The 20566-nt window shown below is 33.2% G+C and overlaps 1 protein-coding gene, 1 long non-coding RNA gene and 1 pseudogene across 2 annotated transcripts; all 3 read left to right on the plus strand.

The window, feature by feature from the left end:
* The first annotated feature begins 682 nt into the window (after positions 1-682).
* LOC25484873 (putative bark agglutinin LECRPA3) lies at positions 683-1672 on the plus strand (annotated as a pseudogene).
* Positions 1673-10425: 8753 nt separating this feature from the next.
* Positions 10426-12229, plus strand: LOC11424689 (uncharacterized). Its single transcript, XR_003010079.2, has 2 exons — positions 10426-11764; positions 11847-12229. It is a non-coding gene; the product is annotated as an uncharacterized lncRNA (long non-coding RNA).
* Positions 12230-15300: 3071 nt separating this feature from the next.
* On the plus strand, positions 15301-16431 carry LOC25484875 (putative bark agglutinin LECRPA3). Its single transcript, XM_013613886.3, has one exon. It carries the CDS (start codon positions 15358-15360, stop codon positions 16180-16182), a length of 825 nt encoding a protein of 274 aa, XP_013469340.2. The 5' UTR covers positions 15301-15357; the 3' UTR covers positions 16183-16431.
* Positions 16432-20566: the final 4135 nt, after the last annotated feature.

The raw sequence follows: 20566 nt of genomic DNA on the forward strand, positions 1-20566 counted from the left end.
AAATATGTTTATTTTATTCTATATGTGTTAATAATTTTACTAAATTCAGTTAATTTTATTTGTCATTTTACTAAATCCAATTAATTTGATTTATCTGTGCATCTATTAATTCACAGGTATTTAAATATTTTTTATTTTATTCTATTTGTGTGTGTCCATTAATATATTCGTTGCGTACCGGTAAGTAGTGAATTTTATTTGCGGATAACATGCATACAAAATTATGGTCAGTCGTCATTATATGTTTAACCCAGACAACGCCGGGTAACTACACTAGTGTGTTGGTGTGTGTATATATATATAGGCAAATTCTATGGTACACCCAACCATTTGAGTGTATTGGTACACAAAATCCTTAAATTAATAGTTAAATGAATTATTTTTTGTAGGAAAAAATTATTTCTATCACCTATAATTATAATAACTAAATCTTATTTACCAAAAACGTCAACGTAATAAAATTTGATTTTTCTGAATACTTATTACTCATAATAGATAATTTTTATTATTTTTTACAGTAAAATGTAAAAAAAAAAAATTAGTATGATTTTTATAAAAAATGAAATGATGTTTTTTCTTATAAAATGATTTTTTAAATATTTTCAAATTTTCTCCCACACAATTGTTGCTTTATAAATACATGTTCCACCAACCCACAATTGTCACTCACAAGTCACAACTAATATCAAAAGTATAACTTCAATACAATGGCTTTCTTTCCAACAAATCAAAACCTATTTTCTGTTGTGTTAGCCATCTTCATAACTTCATTTCTCTTGCTAGCAACAGAACTAGTGAATTCACAAAAAACAGTTTCCTTCAACATCTCCAACTTCTATAATAGTCAATCCATTATTTCCCTGCAAGGAAGTGCCGGGTTTTCTTACACAGTGGAATCTTGCTAATATCCAATCCAGCCTATGATAAATATGGTTCTGGTCGAGCCCTATATTCAACACCAGTGCCCATCTGGGATAAAACCACCGGCAACGTGGCGAGCTTTGTCACTTCCTTTACATTCCAAGTGTCGAACTTCAAAAACTTTTATCCAGGCAGTGGATTTATCTTCTTTCTGACACCAACAGATAAAGCCAATATTCCTCCGACATCATATGGTGCAAACCTTGGAGTTGTTGACGATAACAATGCTTACAATCAATTTGTTGGTGTAGAGTTTGATGCCTTTTCCGGTTAGTTTGATCCAGAGTATAAACATATTGGAATCAATGTCGGCTCTTTGATTTCTTTAAGGACAGTGAAATGGAATAGAGTGAGTGGCGCCTTGGTCGATGTAAATATCTCCTATGACAGTCTCTCTAAGACATTGAATGTGATTGTATCTTACCCAGATGGTACCTTTTCAACTATTGCTCAAGTCATTGATTTGAAAGCAGTGCTTCCGGACACAGTGAGGATTGGTTTTTCTGGTACCTCATCATCAGTCGGTACCAACTTAACACAAGTCCGTCAACTACAATACATCCATTCATGGTCTTTCAAGTCAAACTTGGCCACAACAAAAACAACTATCTCAGACAATATTGCAAGCTTTTAAGTCATTTGATTTGGTTTGATCGATTTGTGCATTCATATGCATAGAACTTATCATAACTAGTATTTCTAATTCAATAAAAACCATACTATTGCTAGCTAGCTAGCTTGGGCGAGTGAATTCCATGTCTGTATGTGTGAGTGTCTGTGTTTGTGTTTGTGTTTGTTTTTTTTCTTAAATAAAGACCATGATTGAACCGTATTTGATATTTGAAAATTGAGTTAAGATTCTAACTCACATCTAGTTTAGCATTTTTCTGTAGTCATTAAAGACTTCTTTAGTTCTATGTCATCTGATAGGTTGCAGGTAGGTGTGTTTAAATCCAAACCGTTCCAAAATAAAACCGCAAACCGATCCGAAAAACCGAAAACTGTAAAAAAATCGAATATTTTTGGATGTGTTTGGATGTTGTTTTGAAAAAACCGCTATGGTCAGATTGAATTTCGGATCACCTCTTCAAAACCAAACCGAACCGAATAGCAGAAGTAAATTTTAAGTTCTTTTTTTGAAGGAAAGATGCTTATAGCTTCTCATTAAAAATAAGATTGTCAATACAGGCGGAACTTGATATAAATGTGAACTTTGTGGAGAAAGTGCCGCGACATGCTGTAATTACATTACCGAATTTAGAAACATCATCTTTATGCGCGTAAAAAGCCAACTCTTGAATCCACTTCAAAGTCAATATTATCCAATTGCATGTCACTTAACCACTCTAATGCATGAAGGCGCTTCTCCAACGTCAACCGCATGAACAGCTGCAAAATTCATGGTTTTAGCTAGCACGAAATTTCCTTCATCGTCTCTAATGCAGAAACCGATTCCAGTTCTGTTTTGGGAGATGGAAAAACTTGCATCAATATTACATTTGAGTCAGCCACGAGAAGGCCTCTGCCACTTCATCGGAACAGGAGCAGTTGCGTGCGCACATGAGCATGAGCAGCTGAATGTTGAATTATACTCAACATGGGCTGTTCATCATGAGAAAAAGCTTGCTGGTGCATTCCTGTTATGTTGGCAGAAAGCCAATCTTCTAGCAGAACACGTGCTCTGTCTACTAAAATTGCACATGACTCAGTCCTGTTCTCCCAAATCCTAAAATTCCCGTGTTTCCACATACTCCAAAACACCGTCACAAGTCGTTGCTTAAGTTCAACCCATAACGTACGCAACAACTGAAAAACACTGTTATATGTTCTTAACTTTCTGTCTCCTCTCCTTTCCTAGAACATATTGAATACCTTCACTATCTGCTCTTTAACTTATCTGATGAATTTGGTTCTAAATTGGTTGACCTTGAAAAGGCAGCTTATACAAATGAGCCCTTCATTCCGGCATCCCAATCAAAACAAGTGTTGTATGTTCGTGATCCCTCTATCAAAAAGTGGTCAGTGGTTCTCCAAGGTAAAAACATGCATGAGAGTCAAGATTCCCTAGATATTTTCGAGACTCCTTCTTTCTCTCAAGGGATAACTACTTTTGGAGAGGAAACTATAGAGGACGACGTGTATGCCACTCGTGATGATCAATAATTTTTACTTTGATTCTTAACATGTTTTATTCATTATTTCAAATTAGTACTGACCATTATTATATTTTTATATTACAGACTCATGGGTGATCCATCAGCTCCTCCACAAAGCGATAAGATTGCTCAACTTGCCAAAAAGAGGGTCAATAGACAAATTGGTGATTCATCAGCTCCTCAACACAAAGAGAAGAATATGCAGCCTACCAAAAAGAGGGTGAATAGAGTCATTGGTGACTCATCTGCTCCTCCACAAAGTGAGATCAACACTCAGCGCAAAGTCAGTATTTTTGTGGATCATTGGGATCTTGTAAGCGAGACTGTTAAAGACCAGATTTAGGAAGATATCATGGTAATACTATTTATGATTGTCAGTTGTAACACTTAATTATATTATTTCCATGCACTAACTCTTTTATCTGCTATATAACACAGGAACAATGGGATATTCCAAATACTCATGATATTTCAAAATTGAAAGACAAATGGATATCCTATGCGTGTGAACGTTGGAGGGCATTTAAAACAAACTTGAAAAGGAGATATTTAAATGATGGGGAATGGAGTGACAAATCTCCTCTTGAAACATATAAATTTATTGATGAGGAAACATGGCAGGAGTTTATTAAGACGTGGGAGGATCCTTCCTTTCTGGTTTGTTGGAATTTAAGAATAATTAGTTTATCAATTAAATTTATTTATAGTATTTCCGTTAATTGTTGTGTGTTATTTATAACAGGAGAAAATACATAGGGGGAAATTGATTCAGGCTCGTAATAGATACCCCCACAACTTGTCTCGTGGAGGATGAGTTTCTTGAAAAAAAGATGATGCAAGAGAAAATAAAACAAAGACAAGAATCAATTGAAGACTCGGTAGTTGCACCTCCATCCCCACCAACACGCCATGAGAAGTGGATAAGAGCACGGCAAAAGTCATCAGGAGAGTGCATGTAAGAAGAAACATGTTGTATGGCAGATAAAATTGTAAGTAAAATGCAACTCTTTAGATAAATGCTAAGATGTATAACTGTTAAAGTTATTGGTATTATGTTTTTCCCCAATTTTGTTAGGTGCATGTGTTTTGTTATGGTGCATTCTGCTTCATCAATCCCTGTATGATCTGATGATCATGAAATTACATATGTAGTTAGGTACATACATCATTTTGGAATTTAGCATGAAATTATGAGTGTGACTACTTTATAATGATACATATGTTGAACATTGTATTAGCTGGTATTACCGACTCATGGGATATGGTGTGTAACTAAATATTACAATCATTTGTGTTTCTTATGTTTTTTTAAAGTTAATTTGATATTCTGTTATCCTAATTTTTTTTCTTCAGATTTTTGGAGACAAAAATCTGTTTACCGATGATGAAATGACAAATGTTCAAGAACGTTGTGCAAATTTGATTTTGAAAAGACTTTGATGTAATTTAATTATGTCAATAACTATGCTTTGAAACAATGTTTAGCTTTTGTTTAGTTTTATGATATTGTAACTTTGGATTTGTTTGATATTGTAACAATGACAGGTTTGATATGAAATCATATGATATTTAATATTAGTGGCTATGCTTATGAGATTTTTTATAATTATATTAAATTAAGTACCATAATCGTGTTTAAAAAAAATAAAAAATAGAGAGATTTTAAATGGGGTGAACCGATTTAAATTATCAGTTTTTTGACTCTTGTTAACCTTTTTTAAATGGGTTCTACCGATTTAAATTAAAGGATTTTAAATGGGGTGAACCGATTTAAATTAGCAAATTTTAAATCGGGTAAAGTGTGGAGACTTAAAATCAAAGACAAGTTTTTAAATCGGCCACCTATAAGTCGGATCATGAATGGATTTACAAAGTCATTTTCACCCCCATTTAAAAAGTGTTTTCTGTACTAGTGATGAACTTTCTTGTTTCACACATCTTTAGGGAAGGAAATGCTTGTGGAGATGCTCTTGCCAATATTAGTTTATCTATGAATGTTGATTATGTAGTTGCCAGAATACTTTGTTATTGGCATGGAAATCCACCCGAACCAGATAACTTGGTGATTGTGCTATACTTTTTACATGTTTATCACTAATGATGCTTGGGGAATAATTATTACGGACATTCTAGTGAGAAGAAATGGATCAAGAAGTGAAGAAACATAAGAGTCAGCTACTGCCTATCTTGCATTGCAAGCTATGAGCCCCACATCGCAAGATAGAACTATCAAGCAAGATGTTCACTAATGTCTACCTCGTGTCAAGGGCTTTGAGCCCTACATCGCGAATACTGAGTGACATGTCAATGGTTTCAGTTTTGTTAAACGTGCATCGTAAGTAGCAAACTCGTGTCGCGGGCAAACTTTCGTTAAATTTTAGGGAAACACACGCCTATATATACTAGACTCCTAGGTCACTGAAAAAGCACCTTTTGAGGAGAAAATGAAAGTAGAAACGCGATTTAATAGGAACTGGAGCGATCGGGGCCATTCGAAAGCCAATGAATCATCAATTAGTGATCCTTTTCTCATGCTTTCTTACTCATTCATTTGTATTTGTTTCTAAACTATGAGCAGCTAATCCTCTCTAGGTTAGGTCATGAAAGAGGAACTTCCCTGTAATATTTTGATTATGCAACTTTAAACTATTTTATGAATTTGAGTTGATTACTTTGTAACTTTATTTGATTAATATTCTTTTTAATGCTTTTTATGCATTTAATGATGTCCATACACGAGTACTAACCTTAACTTTGATGGCTTGACCTATTTTAATTATTCAAATTATTGATTAGATTTAGACATAAACTAATGATAATTGTGTACTTACTTTGACATTCTTAAACCTTTAAGGGTTTAGGACTCACCCAAGACATTGGGGAGCGGTAATCACTAAAGAGAGTTAGTGACCAAGAATTTCGTCTAAATATTTCGCTCAAATGTTTCAAAATAAAGTAATAATTCATAACTGAATTCATATTTTATAGTTACCTAAACAGTTATGAGAAGGAAATCTGATATGACCTAGTCTCTCCCTCTCCCTCTCCCTCTCTCTCTCTCACAAACCCCCCTTTTTGTTACATATAACCTAATCATAATAGTAGAATTCGAGTTTAAACTGGAAAATCCATGTGGAGACGAAGGTTTGAAAAATATTATTAGTTGTCGACACACTACTATATAACCCCACCTTTGATTCTGTATTAGAAACAAAGATACTCTTTGCAAAAGCAATGTTGAACCACAATTTACATTTTAAACTCTCCCAAGAATAAGAAAGATATTGTCTTTGAAGTTACTAAGTGAGTTATGTTTATCAGATGGACTAATCCATTCTTGTGAAGGATAAATTCTTTTATATAAAGATTAAATGTAATATATGTATTTACTTGACGAAAAAAAATATATCTTAGGATTTGATAAGATTTGACTTTCCTGCGGATTTAATAAGATAAGACTTTTGAACCATATTCGTTTTTCAGTCTTTTTTTGAGAGATCGTTTTTCATTCTTGTCTTTTCTTATATTGACACAACCAATTTATTATTTATTTATTACGAATACTATATAATATATATATATATATATATATAGATTTTCTGAAAACAGTTCTCGTAAACATAGCTCAATTGATAGGACAGAAGCATAATATACGCAAGGTCCATAAAACAACATCTATCATTATAAACTTATTTATAGAAAATAGATCACGTAGACCATATTTATGTACTTACTATCTGCCTTTTTTTGGTTGGAAAGGCGTCCTTTAATTTCCCATATCAATGATTACCTCTTTCAACAATGAATTATATATACACACCCCACCAATCTTTTAACAATGATTATATATACACACACCACCAATCTTTTAACAATGATAATATATACTAATATACTTTCTTTCTTTTTTTAAGAAATGATCTATAATATACTAACATCCCATTTTGTCTACATCAACTTAATATATTATTTTATTTTTATTTCTATATCTATCATATCATCAATTTTTACATCTATCATATTATTTTCCTTTTCTCTTTATCTTTCTCTTAAAGTATATACACCTTAATCAAGTGTACATTAAACAATTTCCTATTCTCTTTTTAGATAAGTTATTTTGCAATTAATTTTTTTTTTTTTTAAGGAAGATGTTCAGCTAACATTGTTCTTGTTTTTAATGAGAAATCGATTAACGGAAAACAATCTTTGAACACTAATACACCTCTTTGACAATTTGAGAAAGAAAGATGATGAAGTCAATAATGTGATAGGTATTATATATTGATGATATAATATAAAGGAAGAGATAAAGAGATAATTAAGTAGTATATAGGTTTGAGATTTGAGGGTATCAAAAAATAAAAATACTCATCATAGTAGTCAAACATCACATACCAACTATAAAAAGACAAAGGATAATATGGGAGAGTGATTTTCGTTTATATAATAAGTACTCCATGTGTCTTAAAATTATTATTTATTTAGCATTTTTCTCTTGTCAAAATAATTATAACTTTAGATTATTATTGCATATTTTATTTTCACTATCATACCTTTATTTATTGAATTCATCCAACTTACCTCTCCACTAATTACAATTAATAAAGATATTTCAATAAATGATATAAATTTTACTATTAAAATCAACACAATTAATCATTTTTTTAAAATTCATGCATAAACCTTAATCGACTATTATTTTGAGACATATGGAGTATAACTTAAAATAGACCCAAAATAAGCTATAACAATCTATTATAAAACTTATAATCGAGTGTTATTTTGTTTTACCTTCTCAGAGTGAAAATATTTTAGGCTTCCAACTTGATCAATATTTTGCCATTTATTATAGAGTTAGGTGTCGTTCTTATATTTTCCTATAGGTAATTTCGCTAGATGACACTTTAAAATATTGCATGGGGAAAGAACTTCAAATCATTATTTCTTTCATGGTGAATCACTTGCACAATGAAATCTTAATATTTTTGTCATAAAGTAACACGTCAAGTTAATTAGTCGATTTATCCTTTAAAAAAAAAGTTAATTAGTAGATTTTGGCATGTATTCTTGAAGTTACACGTAGGGCATTGTGTCAAAGTAAAGAAAGTAAATGGGTGATTGGGAAGGCCGATAGCCCAAGTGGTTCGAGTTAAGAGATTAAAGTAGTTAAGAAGTTAAAAGTCTAGAGTTCAAGTTCCATTAAGGAGAAAACTAACATAACAATTAAAATACTAACATTTGTCACTAAAAAAGTTTGATAGAGAATTGTTTTATTGTTTGTTGGACGTTTTTATGATTTTATGAGATGATTTTGTTTATTTTGATACAAGATTGAGCATGAAGCTTTATTTTGGTGATTATGGTATATTTTGACTTTATAATTAAGTTAAGATTTTGAATTATTGACATATTAACCTATTTCCAGCATTTTTTTGACAAAAACAAAATGATATTCATTCATTCAAATCGATAGAGTACATCATTCAACAGTGCTAAAAACGTAAAACATGAATCTGTGAACAAACTCACAACATCCGAGTTAATAACATATAACTGCATAATGCCTACAAAAATATATGATAAAATTAAAATGACCAGAATACACATGCCTCCGGATCTGCAACATTGATGCTCAGATTTTTGATTGAATAATCGATCTTTTCAATATGAATCATATGAACACTGCAACAAGGCATGAAATTAAACAACGCCGCACAAGCCGATGAACAACACACCACCACACTCGGATGACGAAGTCACGATGAAAAAACCTAGATCTATGCGCAAATCACTTATATAGATTGAAATGGACTAGAAAAAGATGAAGATGAGTGATTTCAGGTCAAAAATTGACCCCAAAACCACCCCATAACGAAGAAACTAGATGAAAAAACTTAGAGAGAAAAAACTAAGGCCGACTTATTGTTGGAGAGGGAGAGAGGCTCCATGTTATAACTTTGATTTCTATTACTAGCATTATATTATATGTATATAATAATTTTAATTTTTGGTAGACTCATACGATTTTACCAGTCGAAATTACAAGTCGACTTTACTAAAGTAAAACGGATTGATGTAAAAATTCGAGTTTGACAAACTTACACGCATGTCTGACGCCAATTATAAGTTCTTTTATTATGAGCCGGAGGCAGTTCAATATGTTTTCTTGAAAATAACAGCTTTTTTTTTTTTTTTTTTTGGGTGCATCTTGAAAATAATATCTATCAATAAACTTATATTCTCTCTTCGGTAATATATGTAATTCTAGCAAAAAATTATTCTATTTTTTGTTTGAAAATTTATTCTATTTTATATTTCATTATACAGAAAATGGTGTTTGTAATATGTACCTCTTAGAACTAAGGGTGAACCCTTACCATTTGTTAGTAAAAAATAAATTTATATTTGTTAGTAAAAAATGAATTATTATATAAAAATCGACCACTTAATTTTTTTTGAGAACAAGTATAATAGTTTATACAGTGATATATAATATGGACCCGGTCGTTTAAAGGTAGACATTAAAAATTGTATATTTCATCTTATACTAGGACCTAGGTCGATGTCTATTTTCACAAATGTAAAAAATCAAGTTGGGGTCAGGCATGTGCAGCTGCATAGCTAACAATAAATTCACGAGGAGGTCAAATATACAGAAAATAATTATTGTTTAAAATTAATATATTAAATTAACTTTCAAGAAAAATTAATATATTAGTTTTGTTTATATAAATGTAAATTAAAACAACATCAAAAAACAAAAAAAAATACAATAATTATTTAAAAGTGTCATTTGTAAGAAACTCATCGCTAACAAAACTATCTTTATAGTTTATTTAGAATAGCTAAATATATAAGCCTATATGGCTTAATTGTACTTTTTCCCCCTATCTTTTGCCAATTGTGCGATTTTGCATCCCCTCTTTTTTTTTAGCGATTTTGCACCCCATCTTTTTGCCCCCTTTCTGATTTTGCACCCCATCTTTGTGTTCAATTGTACTTTTGCCCCTTATCTTTTTACTAATTGTGCGATTTTGCACCCTCACTTATATTTTTTGAGCAATTTTGCACCCTATCTTTTGCCCCTTTTCCTCTCTTTTAATGATGATTTTGAACAAAACACAGTTGGCAAAATATTGGGTGCAAAATCGCTAAAAAAAAAAAGAGGGGGTGCAAAATCGCACAACTAACAAAAGATAGGGGGAAAAGTGCAATTAAGCCTATATATATATATATATATATATATATATATATATATATATATATATATATATATATTAGCATATACTAGCATCCGTCTCTGGACATGCGTGTATAAATACATGTGACAAACCTACAATTTTCATTCACAACTAATCAACTACATATAAAAAGTATAATCTCCAAAGTACCATGGCTTTCTTTACAACAAATCAAAACCTTTTTTCACCAAAGTACCATGGCATTCAAAGTTGTAGACTTCAAAGATTTTTCACCAGGTAGTGGACTTGTCTTCCATCTTTTACCACTAGATCAAAACTATCTTCCTAACAACTCAGATGGTGGATACCTTGGAGTTATTGACTCCAAAAATGCGTTCAATCAATTTGTTGGTATAGAGTTTGATGGTGTTAGTCCATGGGATCCCAAATACACTCATGTTGGTATAGACTGTAAAAATTTGTAATGTAGAACACCGCCGTTACCGGAGAGACAAAAAGGCTATTTGTGATAAAAAGAAAAACAATAAAAAAATGTAGTGTTTTTAGTGTGCCTATTATGTTGTGATTAGACATGCTTATTGTTCAAATCTCCTACGTAAGATAAGCTTATAGTGACATCATGTGTTTTTGTATGATATATGGTACCCTCAATTGCATATATATGATCCTGCATAAGCCACACATAAAATATTTAATAATGATTCTTAAAAATTGATGCCCCTGATGGCTTACAAAACGTTCACAGTCATTATTTAGCACTTTAAATTCTCGTTCAATGAAATGCAAACTGTGAAGTAACTTAGGACATACACTAAATTTTGATGTTGCAGCTACTGCCTGAATGTTATATATTATCCTATAAGAAGTCTATATATAGGATCTGCAACTGACAAGAGCAGCCTGCTATAATATGAAGATGATAATGCATTTTGTCATACTAATCCAACCAGCTTGATTTAATATGACATGAACAGATCCTATAATGCATTTTATCTTGTATTTCATTGTTGAATTTCTCTATTTGTCATTCTTTTGCTTGTCGAGTGGTCCTGGATTTTCCTTTCATTTCTACAGCTTTTGTAAAATTGTGTTGGTTGCCATAATTAGTGAGTTGTTGGTTTGGAACTACAAAATTCTTTGTAAAAAAGTAAGTATTTTTATACATGTCTGCTATATTCTTTCTCGTTTTCACATTTTATCTTTGTTGTATTTTATATGTCAACGAACCTGCCGATGAAAAGTTGTCTAATTTTCAAGTAACACATCACATTTTGATCACCACAATCAAGAATGTGAAATTAGAGATGTTGAGGATGATCCTTTCTTTAACACATCACATTTGCCTGAGGTTGAACTTACATATAAAATTTCCGATACGAGAAACGATCACAATGGTGGGATTTGGATCAATCAATCATTTTGGGTAAATAAAAAACTGAAAACTTTGAATCTAATTACAATGAAGGGGAAAAAGCCAATTTGCAAGTATGAAATATTAATTTTTTTTAATTCTTTTATTGTTTGAGTCTCGTTGTTATTGATTCTTAATGCCTGCATGCATGTACAGGATGATATAGATGAGGAATTTCAAGAGGAAGACGTAGATGATGAATTTCTTGAGGACGAATTTCTTGAGGACAACTTAAGTGATGAATTTCAGAAGGATGATATAGATGATGAATTTCAAGAGGATGACCTAGATGATGAATTTGAAGTGGACGATTTGGCTGATGAATTACAAGATAAACTTGAATGATCGAGTTGGATGGTGTTTTATTTTGGATTGTAGTTAAACCACTAAACTTGTCCGAACTATAGTTTTGTTATTTTGCCAGGCTTATACTTCGAAGCATTAAACTTATCAAGTAATGTTTGACATTTTGATTACTATTATGTCTTGAATTAATGTTTGAACTATTTTATTATATTACATCTTTTGTGGTTGTATTGTTATCTTGTTTGAATTATAATTGACAATTTTAATATTGCCTTTAAGCTATAGTTACATTTCTAAAATAATTGGAAAATTCTAAAATTTTACAAGGACACTCTAAAAATGTTGCCTGTAAGCTATGGGGACGTTTTTATGATTTCTTAAACATTCAAATTTAAGGCAACGATTATTAATTGAAGCAACCTATGGGAACATTTAAAAACGTCCCCTCATAATCCCCCAAAAATCGTCCCCTATTCCTAAGGTTTAGGCGACGTTTTCAAAAACTGTGCACAAAGAACATGAAAAAACGTCCCCATAGACTATAGGCGACGCTCGTATAGGAGACGCCCGGAAAACGTCCCCTATACCTTTAGGGGACGTTTTTCATAGTTCTGGCAACATTTTTCAATTGTTGTTAAAAAGGATAAATGGTGTAGTGATCTATGCATGAAGCTTATCATAACTACTATTTCTAAATAAAACACCATGCTATTGCTAGCTACGTTGTGTTTGTTAACCATGTTTGTGTGTGTGTGTCTCTGTGTTTTTTTTTTCCATCTAAATAAAGACCATGATTGAACCTGTGTTTGAGTTAAGGGTACTTCAATATTTTTATTAATCAATTTTTCAATTAGTTGGATCGATGGTTGAAAATTGAATTATGATTGTTGTTACACCCTATGTTCAAGCGTTTTCTTTCTTCCCATAAGTAGCTAGAAATTCAAATTTGGAAGGTGAATAAGTAGAGTGATTAGACTCCCACATGCATATATTATACAATATTTCTATCAATTAGTAAGCTAAACTCATAGGACTCAAGCATTTTTCTACTTTAAAATAAGATTTAAATATGTTTTTAGTCCCTATAAATATATCAACTATTCGTTTTAGTCCCTCTAAAAAATTTCTTCAAGAAGACGGATTGATTTCCTTCTATTGGAAGAATTAGATAGATATAAAATAAACAAATATAATATAATGTATTTGATGTGCATATTATAACAAGAATTAAAGAATATATGTTTCCAGAAAACAACATCTAATATTATAAACCAATTTATTTTGTCAAAAAATTATAAGGCAATTTCTTTGTACTTACTTTACACGTCACGTGGACCACATTTATGTACTTAATTACTTTCTGTCTTTTTTTATTTGGTTGGAAGGCATTTCTTTTACTTTTTTATTAATTATATAATTATATCCTATACCAATGATTATCTCTTTCAATAATGGTATATACACAAACCAATCTTTCCTCGTTTTGAGATTTATAACATATGTCGGTGTTTCTTCTCATTTGATGAATGACGCTCTTAAATTGTTCATGAAAATGACAATAAAATCGACAGATCAACAAACTATTGTGTGTTGAGAATTGTTTTATGTATGTAAACATGAATTACAATAGATGAGATATTCAGTTGAGCTGTCTACGAGGATTTCAAAGAATACTCTAAAATGATTAAGATGAAAATATAATATGTAGGCTAGAATGAATGAATCCCCCTTGCTTTCTAAGTGCAATATTTTATAAATATTACTTTTCCTATCCTGCTGCCTTCTCGCGCGCCCTGCAAAATTTCCAAAAATACCCCTGATCCGGACCAGATTGTTAGTGATATCTGGAAAACGAAATCCGGACCAGATTGTTCATATATTAATAAAATGAGTTATTTTTATGTTTGTGTCTTTTTATTTCTGTTTTTTATTTTATTTGCATTTTATTTTATGAATTGTAAAGCTTAAAATTACAAAAGTTCTGGTAAAACATTATTCCGGATTTTCAAATCTGGAAACATCTGCAAAATTCTAACAATACAATCCGGAAAACGAAATCCGGACCATGGGTAAAATTGGACAAAAAATAGGGCGCGCGAGAAAAGGCATTGGGTGGGAAAAGTAAAACTCATCTTTTATAGTCCTCACTCCCATTAGCAGAATTGGCTACTCCTTCTTTGTGCATCTCCCTCGTACAGGACACATGGAGCTGAACACTTGTAGTTCACTTCACTTGTCCGTGCAGAATGTGTGGCATACCATGAAACACTTCTTACGAGGACCACAACTTTCACTTGGATAATAGCGTGAGGAATAAGTGGAGCTCTAGTTGACCTGAAGAGTAGAGTTGAGTTGGGCATGCTGAAGGGTTGAGATGAACTGGACATACTGAAGGGTCCAGCTGAGGTGGGCATGCTGAAGGGTCGAGCTAAGCTGGGCATGCTGAAGGGTCAAGTTGAGCTGAGCATGCTGAAAGGTCGGGCTGAGCTGGGCATGCTGAAGGGTAGAGTTGAGTTGGACATGTTGAATAGTCAATGTATAGTAAAGTCCATGTGGTATGGTCCTCTATACCAGTCCACAGTCCACCAAACGTCAAGTCCGTCAAGGCGTAGACGTTTGTTCTTCACAGGGTCAACCTATACCTGTCCATAGTCCACCAAGCGTCAAACATGTCAAGACGTAGACGTTTGTTCTTCACAGGGACGACCTATACTAGTCCACAGTCAACCAACAGTCAATGTTGTCAAGGCTTAGACGTTTGTTCTTCACAAGGTGGACCTGTTCCAGTCTATAATCCACCAAGTGTCAATGATGTCAAGGCTTAGACATTTGTTCTTTACATGGTCGACCTGTTCCAGTCCAAGAATCTTGTGGCCAAATTGTTTTTTTGGTTATTTTTCTATAATAAATTGGTATCTGATCAAAGATTTAAGATGAACTATTGTGAGACCGTTAAAAATTGAACTTTGTCCACAATTAATACTATTTGCCGTAACTGAATAAGTTTTAAGATTGTGGCATCTTATCTCTTCGGTGTCTAAGATCGATGGATGAAGTGATTGATTTGTTAGATGCTTGACTTGATGCACCTAAACTTTGTACTCATTATATGGTTTCCAGTGTAGTTGATTTACTTGGTTTATCTTCTAATTGTATGTCCCTCGCAGGAATGTCTAATGCTATTGTAGTGCACAATTAATTTGGTGTATCACACATGTATTTGTTTCAATAATATAATTACAATTTACATTTCACAAACCAAACCAAGCCCTAGCATGCGTGTATAAATACATGTGACAAACCTACAATTTTCATTCACAACTAATCAACTACATATAAAAAGTATAATCTCCAAAGTACCATGGCTTTCTTTACAACAAATCAAAACCTTTTTTCTGTTGTGTTGCTCATTTTCACAACTTCCTTTCTCTTGCTAGAAACAGAACTAGTGAACTCACAAAAAACAGTTTCCTTCAACATCTCCAACTTCACTACTAGTCAATCCGATGTTTCCCTGCAAGGAAGTTCCGTGATTTTACCCGATGGAATCGTGACGATAACCAATCCAAATGACCCTACATATCTTGCTGGTCGAATCCTTCATTATACACCGGTGCCCATTTGGGATAATATCACTGCCAACGTTGCTAGTTTCATCACCACCTTCACATTCAAAGTTGTAGACTTCAAAGATTTTTCACCAGGTAGTGGACTTATCTTCCATCTTTTACCACTAGATCAAAACTATCTTCCTAACAACTCAGATGGTGGATACCTTGGAGTTATTGACTCCAAAAATGCATTCAATCAATTTATTGGTGTAGAGTTTGATGGTGTTAGTTCATGGGATCCCAAATACACTCATGTTGGAATTGATGTCAACTCATTGATTTCTTTAAAGACAGTGAAATGGAATAGAGTTAGTGGTGCCTTGGTCGATGTAAATATCTCCTATGACAATCTCTCTAAGACATTGAATGTTGTTGTATCTTACCCAGATGGTACCTTTTCAACTATTGCTCAAGTCATTGATTTGAAAGAAGTGCTTCCACACACGGTAAGGATTGGTTTTTCTGCTGCTACAACAACAGGTGCCCGTCAACTACACCACCTCCATGCATGGTCTTTCAAATCAAACTTGGACACAACAACAACGACCACCTCAGACAATATTGCTAGCTTTTAAGTCATCTGATTTGGTTTGATGGATCTATGCATGGAGCTTATCATAACTACTATTTCTAAATAAAACACCATGCTATTGCTAGCTACGTTGTGTTTGTTAACCATGTTTGTGTGTGTGTGTCTCTGTGTTTTTTTTTTTTTTCCTTCTAAATAAAGACCGTGATTGAACCTGTGTTTGAGTCAAGGGTACTTCAATATTTTTATTAATCAATTTTTCAATTAGTTGGATCGATGGTTGAAAATTGAATTATGATTGTTGTTACACCCTATGTTCAAGCGTTTTCTTTCTTCCCATAAGTAGCTAGAAATTCAAATTTGAAAGGTGAATAAGTAGAGTGATTAGACTCCCCACGTGCATATATTATACAATATTCCTATCAATTAGTAAGCTAAACTCATAGGACTCAAGCATTTTTCTACTTTAAAACAAGATTTAAATATGTTTTTAGTCCCTATAAATATATCAACTATTCATTTTAGTCCCTCTAAATAATTTCTTCAAGAAGACGGATTGATTTCCTTCTATTGGAAGAATTAGATAGATATAAAATAAACAAATATAATATAATGTATTTGATGTGCATATTATAACAAGAATTAAAGAATATATGTTTCCAGAAAACAACATCTAATATTATAAACCAATTTATTTTGTCAAAAAATTATAAGGCAATTTCTATGGTACACTCAATAAAATTGAGTGTACCGGTACATCCATATGTTAAATGAATAGTTTAATGAATTATTTTTTTTAGAAAAAATATATTTTCTATTGGTTATAATTATAATAATTATATTTTATTTCTCAAAAGTGTCGGCAAATCAAAATTCAAATTTTAAGAACATCTCATTTTACACGTCACGTGGACCACATTTATGTACTTACTTTCTGTCTTTTTTTATTTGGTTGGAAGGCATTTCTTTTACTTTTTTATTAATTATATAATTATATCATATACCAATGATTATCTCTTTCAATAATGGTATATACACAAACCAATCTTTCCTCGTTTTGAGATTTATAACATATGTCGGTGTTTCTTCTCATTTGATGAATGACGCTCTTAAATTGTTCGTGAAAATGACAATAAAATCGACATATCAACAAACTATTGTGTGTTGAGAATTGTTTCATGTATGTAAACATGAATTACAATAGATGAGGTATTCAGTTGAGCTGTCTATGAGGATTTCAAAGAATACTCTAAAATGATTAAGATGAAAATATAATATGTAGGCTAGAATGAATGAATCCCCCTTGCTTTCTAAGTGCAATATTTTATAACTATTACTTTTCCTATCCTGCTGCCTTCTCGCGCGCTCTGCAAAATTTCCAAAAATACCCCTGATCTGGACCAGATTGTTAGTGATATCCGGAAAACGAAATTCGGACCAGATGTTATGCGCTTTTTGTGTTTTTCATTGATGTGAAGGGTCTCTGTTGACCGTTATATGAACCACACACAAGCTGCAATGCTATTGCAGGGTTCATATGAACGGTCAACAATGACCATGACACCACCGACACCCCTAAAAAACTAAAAACATTTAAAGAAAATGGAAGAAAAGAAGTGAAGTGAAGAATGAAGGTATTTGTTGAAGATGGAAGCCTATTTATAGCCTAAAACAAGTCCTAGGTCATTAATACAGTCAATGAAAACGTGTTAGTGGTTGTAACCGTCCAAACCCACATTAATGGCTCTCTTTCAAAAGAATCCAATGCTGAAGCTTTTCGGATTTTACATTCCGGAATGTCCTTAGCCATACAGGAAGTGTCAACTTTTCCCTCGTTCACCATTATCGCATTAATCCAGGAAATATATTCCGGAAAACAGATGTGCATTCCGGATTTTATATTCCGAAATGCATCAGTTATGGCTGGTGGTCTGCACCACACGTTTTTGTCGTTGGTCAGGTAAAAAAAACGCTTTTTACCACGTTTTTTGACTGCATTTATGGCCTCCTAAACATTTTTCACCCACCCATCCCTATAATAGTCTTCCCAACCCCACCATTTCTCACACCATCCTCTCCCACCCTCTCCTCCTCTTCTTCCTTCTACAACCATGGTTTTTCATCGTTGGCCTTTCATAGATAATGACCTCTTTGAAAACTTTCAGGGTTTGTATGAACGGTCAATGAGGATGGAACCGCGCTCATCGAAGTGAGGTTCATCTGAGGGTCATGTGGGTCAGAGTGGTTCTTAGCTTCACCTGTCTGGACGTAAGTTTGAGCACCCCCCACCACTCTCATGGGTATTATTTTCTTCTTCCCGCCCTCCTCTTCCCTCCTCCTCCAGTTTTCCTCCAATAGGGAACCTACTGCTATGTCCTATCACATAGCAGTGGTTAGGATCTTAGGAGATTAGAATTAGGCTCTTAGGAGATTAGAAATAGATTTAGAATCTTATGTAATAAGCTTAAAAAGCTTGAAAATTATTGTAATGTATTGTTCATATATTAATAAAATGAGTTATTTTTATGTTTGTGTCTTTTTATTTCTGTTTTTCATTTTATTCGCATTTTATTTTATGAATTGTAAAGCTTAAAATTGCAAAAGTTCTAGTAAAACATTATTCCAGATTTTCAAATCCGGAAACATCTGCAAAATTCTAACAATACAATCCGGAAAACGAAATTCGGACCATGGGTAAAATTGGAGAAAAAAAATAGGGCGCGCGAGAAAAGGCATTGGGTGGGAAAAGTAAAACTCATCTTTTATAGTCATCACTCCCATTAGCATAATTGGCTACTTCTTCTTTGTGCATCTCCCTCGTACAGGACACATGGAGCTGGAGCACTTGTAGTTCACTTCACTTGTCCGTGCAGGATGCGTGGCATACCATGAAACACTTCTTACGAGGACCACAACTTTCACTTGGATAATAGCGTGAGGAATAAGTGGAGCTCTAGTTGACCTGAAGAGTAGAGCTGAGTTGGGCATGCTGAAGGGTTGAGCTAAGCTGGGCATGCTGAAGGGTCGAGCTAAGCTGGGCATGCTTAAGGATCAAGTTGAGCTGAGCATGCTGAAAGGTCGGGCTGAGCTGGGCATGCTGAAGGGTAGAGTTGAGCTGGACATGTTGAATAGTCAATGTATAGTAAAGTCCATGTGGTATGGTCCTCTATACCAGTCCACAATCCACCAAACATCAAGTCCGTCAAGGCGTAGACGTTTGTTCTTCACAGGGTCAACCTATACCTGTCCATAGTCCACCAAGTGTCAAACATGTCAAGGCGTAGACGTTTGTTCTTCACAGGGACGACCTATACTAGTCCACAGTCAACCAACAATCAATGTTGTCAAGGCTTAGACGTTTGTTCTTCACAAGGTGGACCTGTTCCAATCTATAATCCACCAAGTGTCAATGATGTCAAGGCTTAGACGTTTGTTCTTTACATGGTCGACCTGTTCCAGTCCAAGAATCTTGTGGCCAAATTGTTTTTTTGGTTATTTTTCTATAATAAATTGGTATCTGATCAAAGATTTAAGATGAATTATTGTGAGACCATTAAAAATTGAACTTTGTCCACAACTAATACTATTTGCCGTAACTGAATAAGTTTTAAGACTGTGGCATCTTATCTCTTCGGTGTCTAAGACCGATGGATAAAGTGATTGATTTGTTAGATGCTTTACTTGATGCACCTAAACTTTGTACTCATTATATGGTTTTCAGTGTAGTTGATTTACTTGGTTTATCTTCTAATTGTATGTCCCTCGCAGGAATGTCTAATGCTATTGTAGTGCACAATTAATTTGGTCTAATAGTCCTTTCGATATATGGATACAGTTTTATTTTTTCCCGTAAATAACAAAAAACCATGTTTTCTACATCAATTTAATATACCATTTTATCTTTATGTCTATTTGTATCACATAATCAATCTATACGATCATTCATATCATTTTTCTTTCAAGGTTCAGACACCCTAATGAGGTGTATATAAAACAATGAGTTTAATATATGTTCATCCTCGGTAATATTAACGGTTTTTTATCTACCCTTTATAAAAAAAATTGTTTAGATTCAACCATATAAATTGTAGCAAACCCATATATAAATACATCTTATCACAAATCTAAAATCCTCACAACTCAACATCAAAACATTACGGTACCATGGCTTTCTCCCACTCAAATCTTCCAACTCAAAAATTATTTTTATCCAAATATGTTTTAGCCATCTTCACAACTTCGATCCTTCTCTTGCTAGCAACAAAAATCAAGTAGCTTTTGGGGTGTGGAGTCCTCCCTTATTTGGGTAGGTAGCCCGTACTTTTAGTTTTCGCTTTTTTGGTGTTGGATTCTCATTACTAGAATCTCTCGAATTTCCTGCGGAATCTGGAGATATATCCGCAGAAAACCTGTTCCCTACGGATTTTGCC

This window comes from Medicago truncatula, chromosome 1 (assembly GCF_003473485.1).
Source record: "Medicago truncatula cultivar Jemalong A17 chromosome 1, MtrunA17r5.0-ANR, whole genome shotgun sequence".
Taxonomy (NCBI): domain Eukaryota; kingdom Viridiplantae; phylum Streptophyta; class Magnoliopsida; order Fabales; family Fabaceae; genus Medicago; species Medicago truncatula.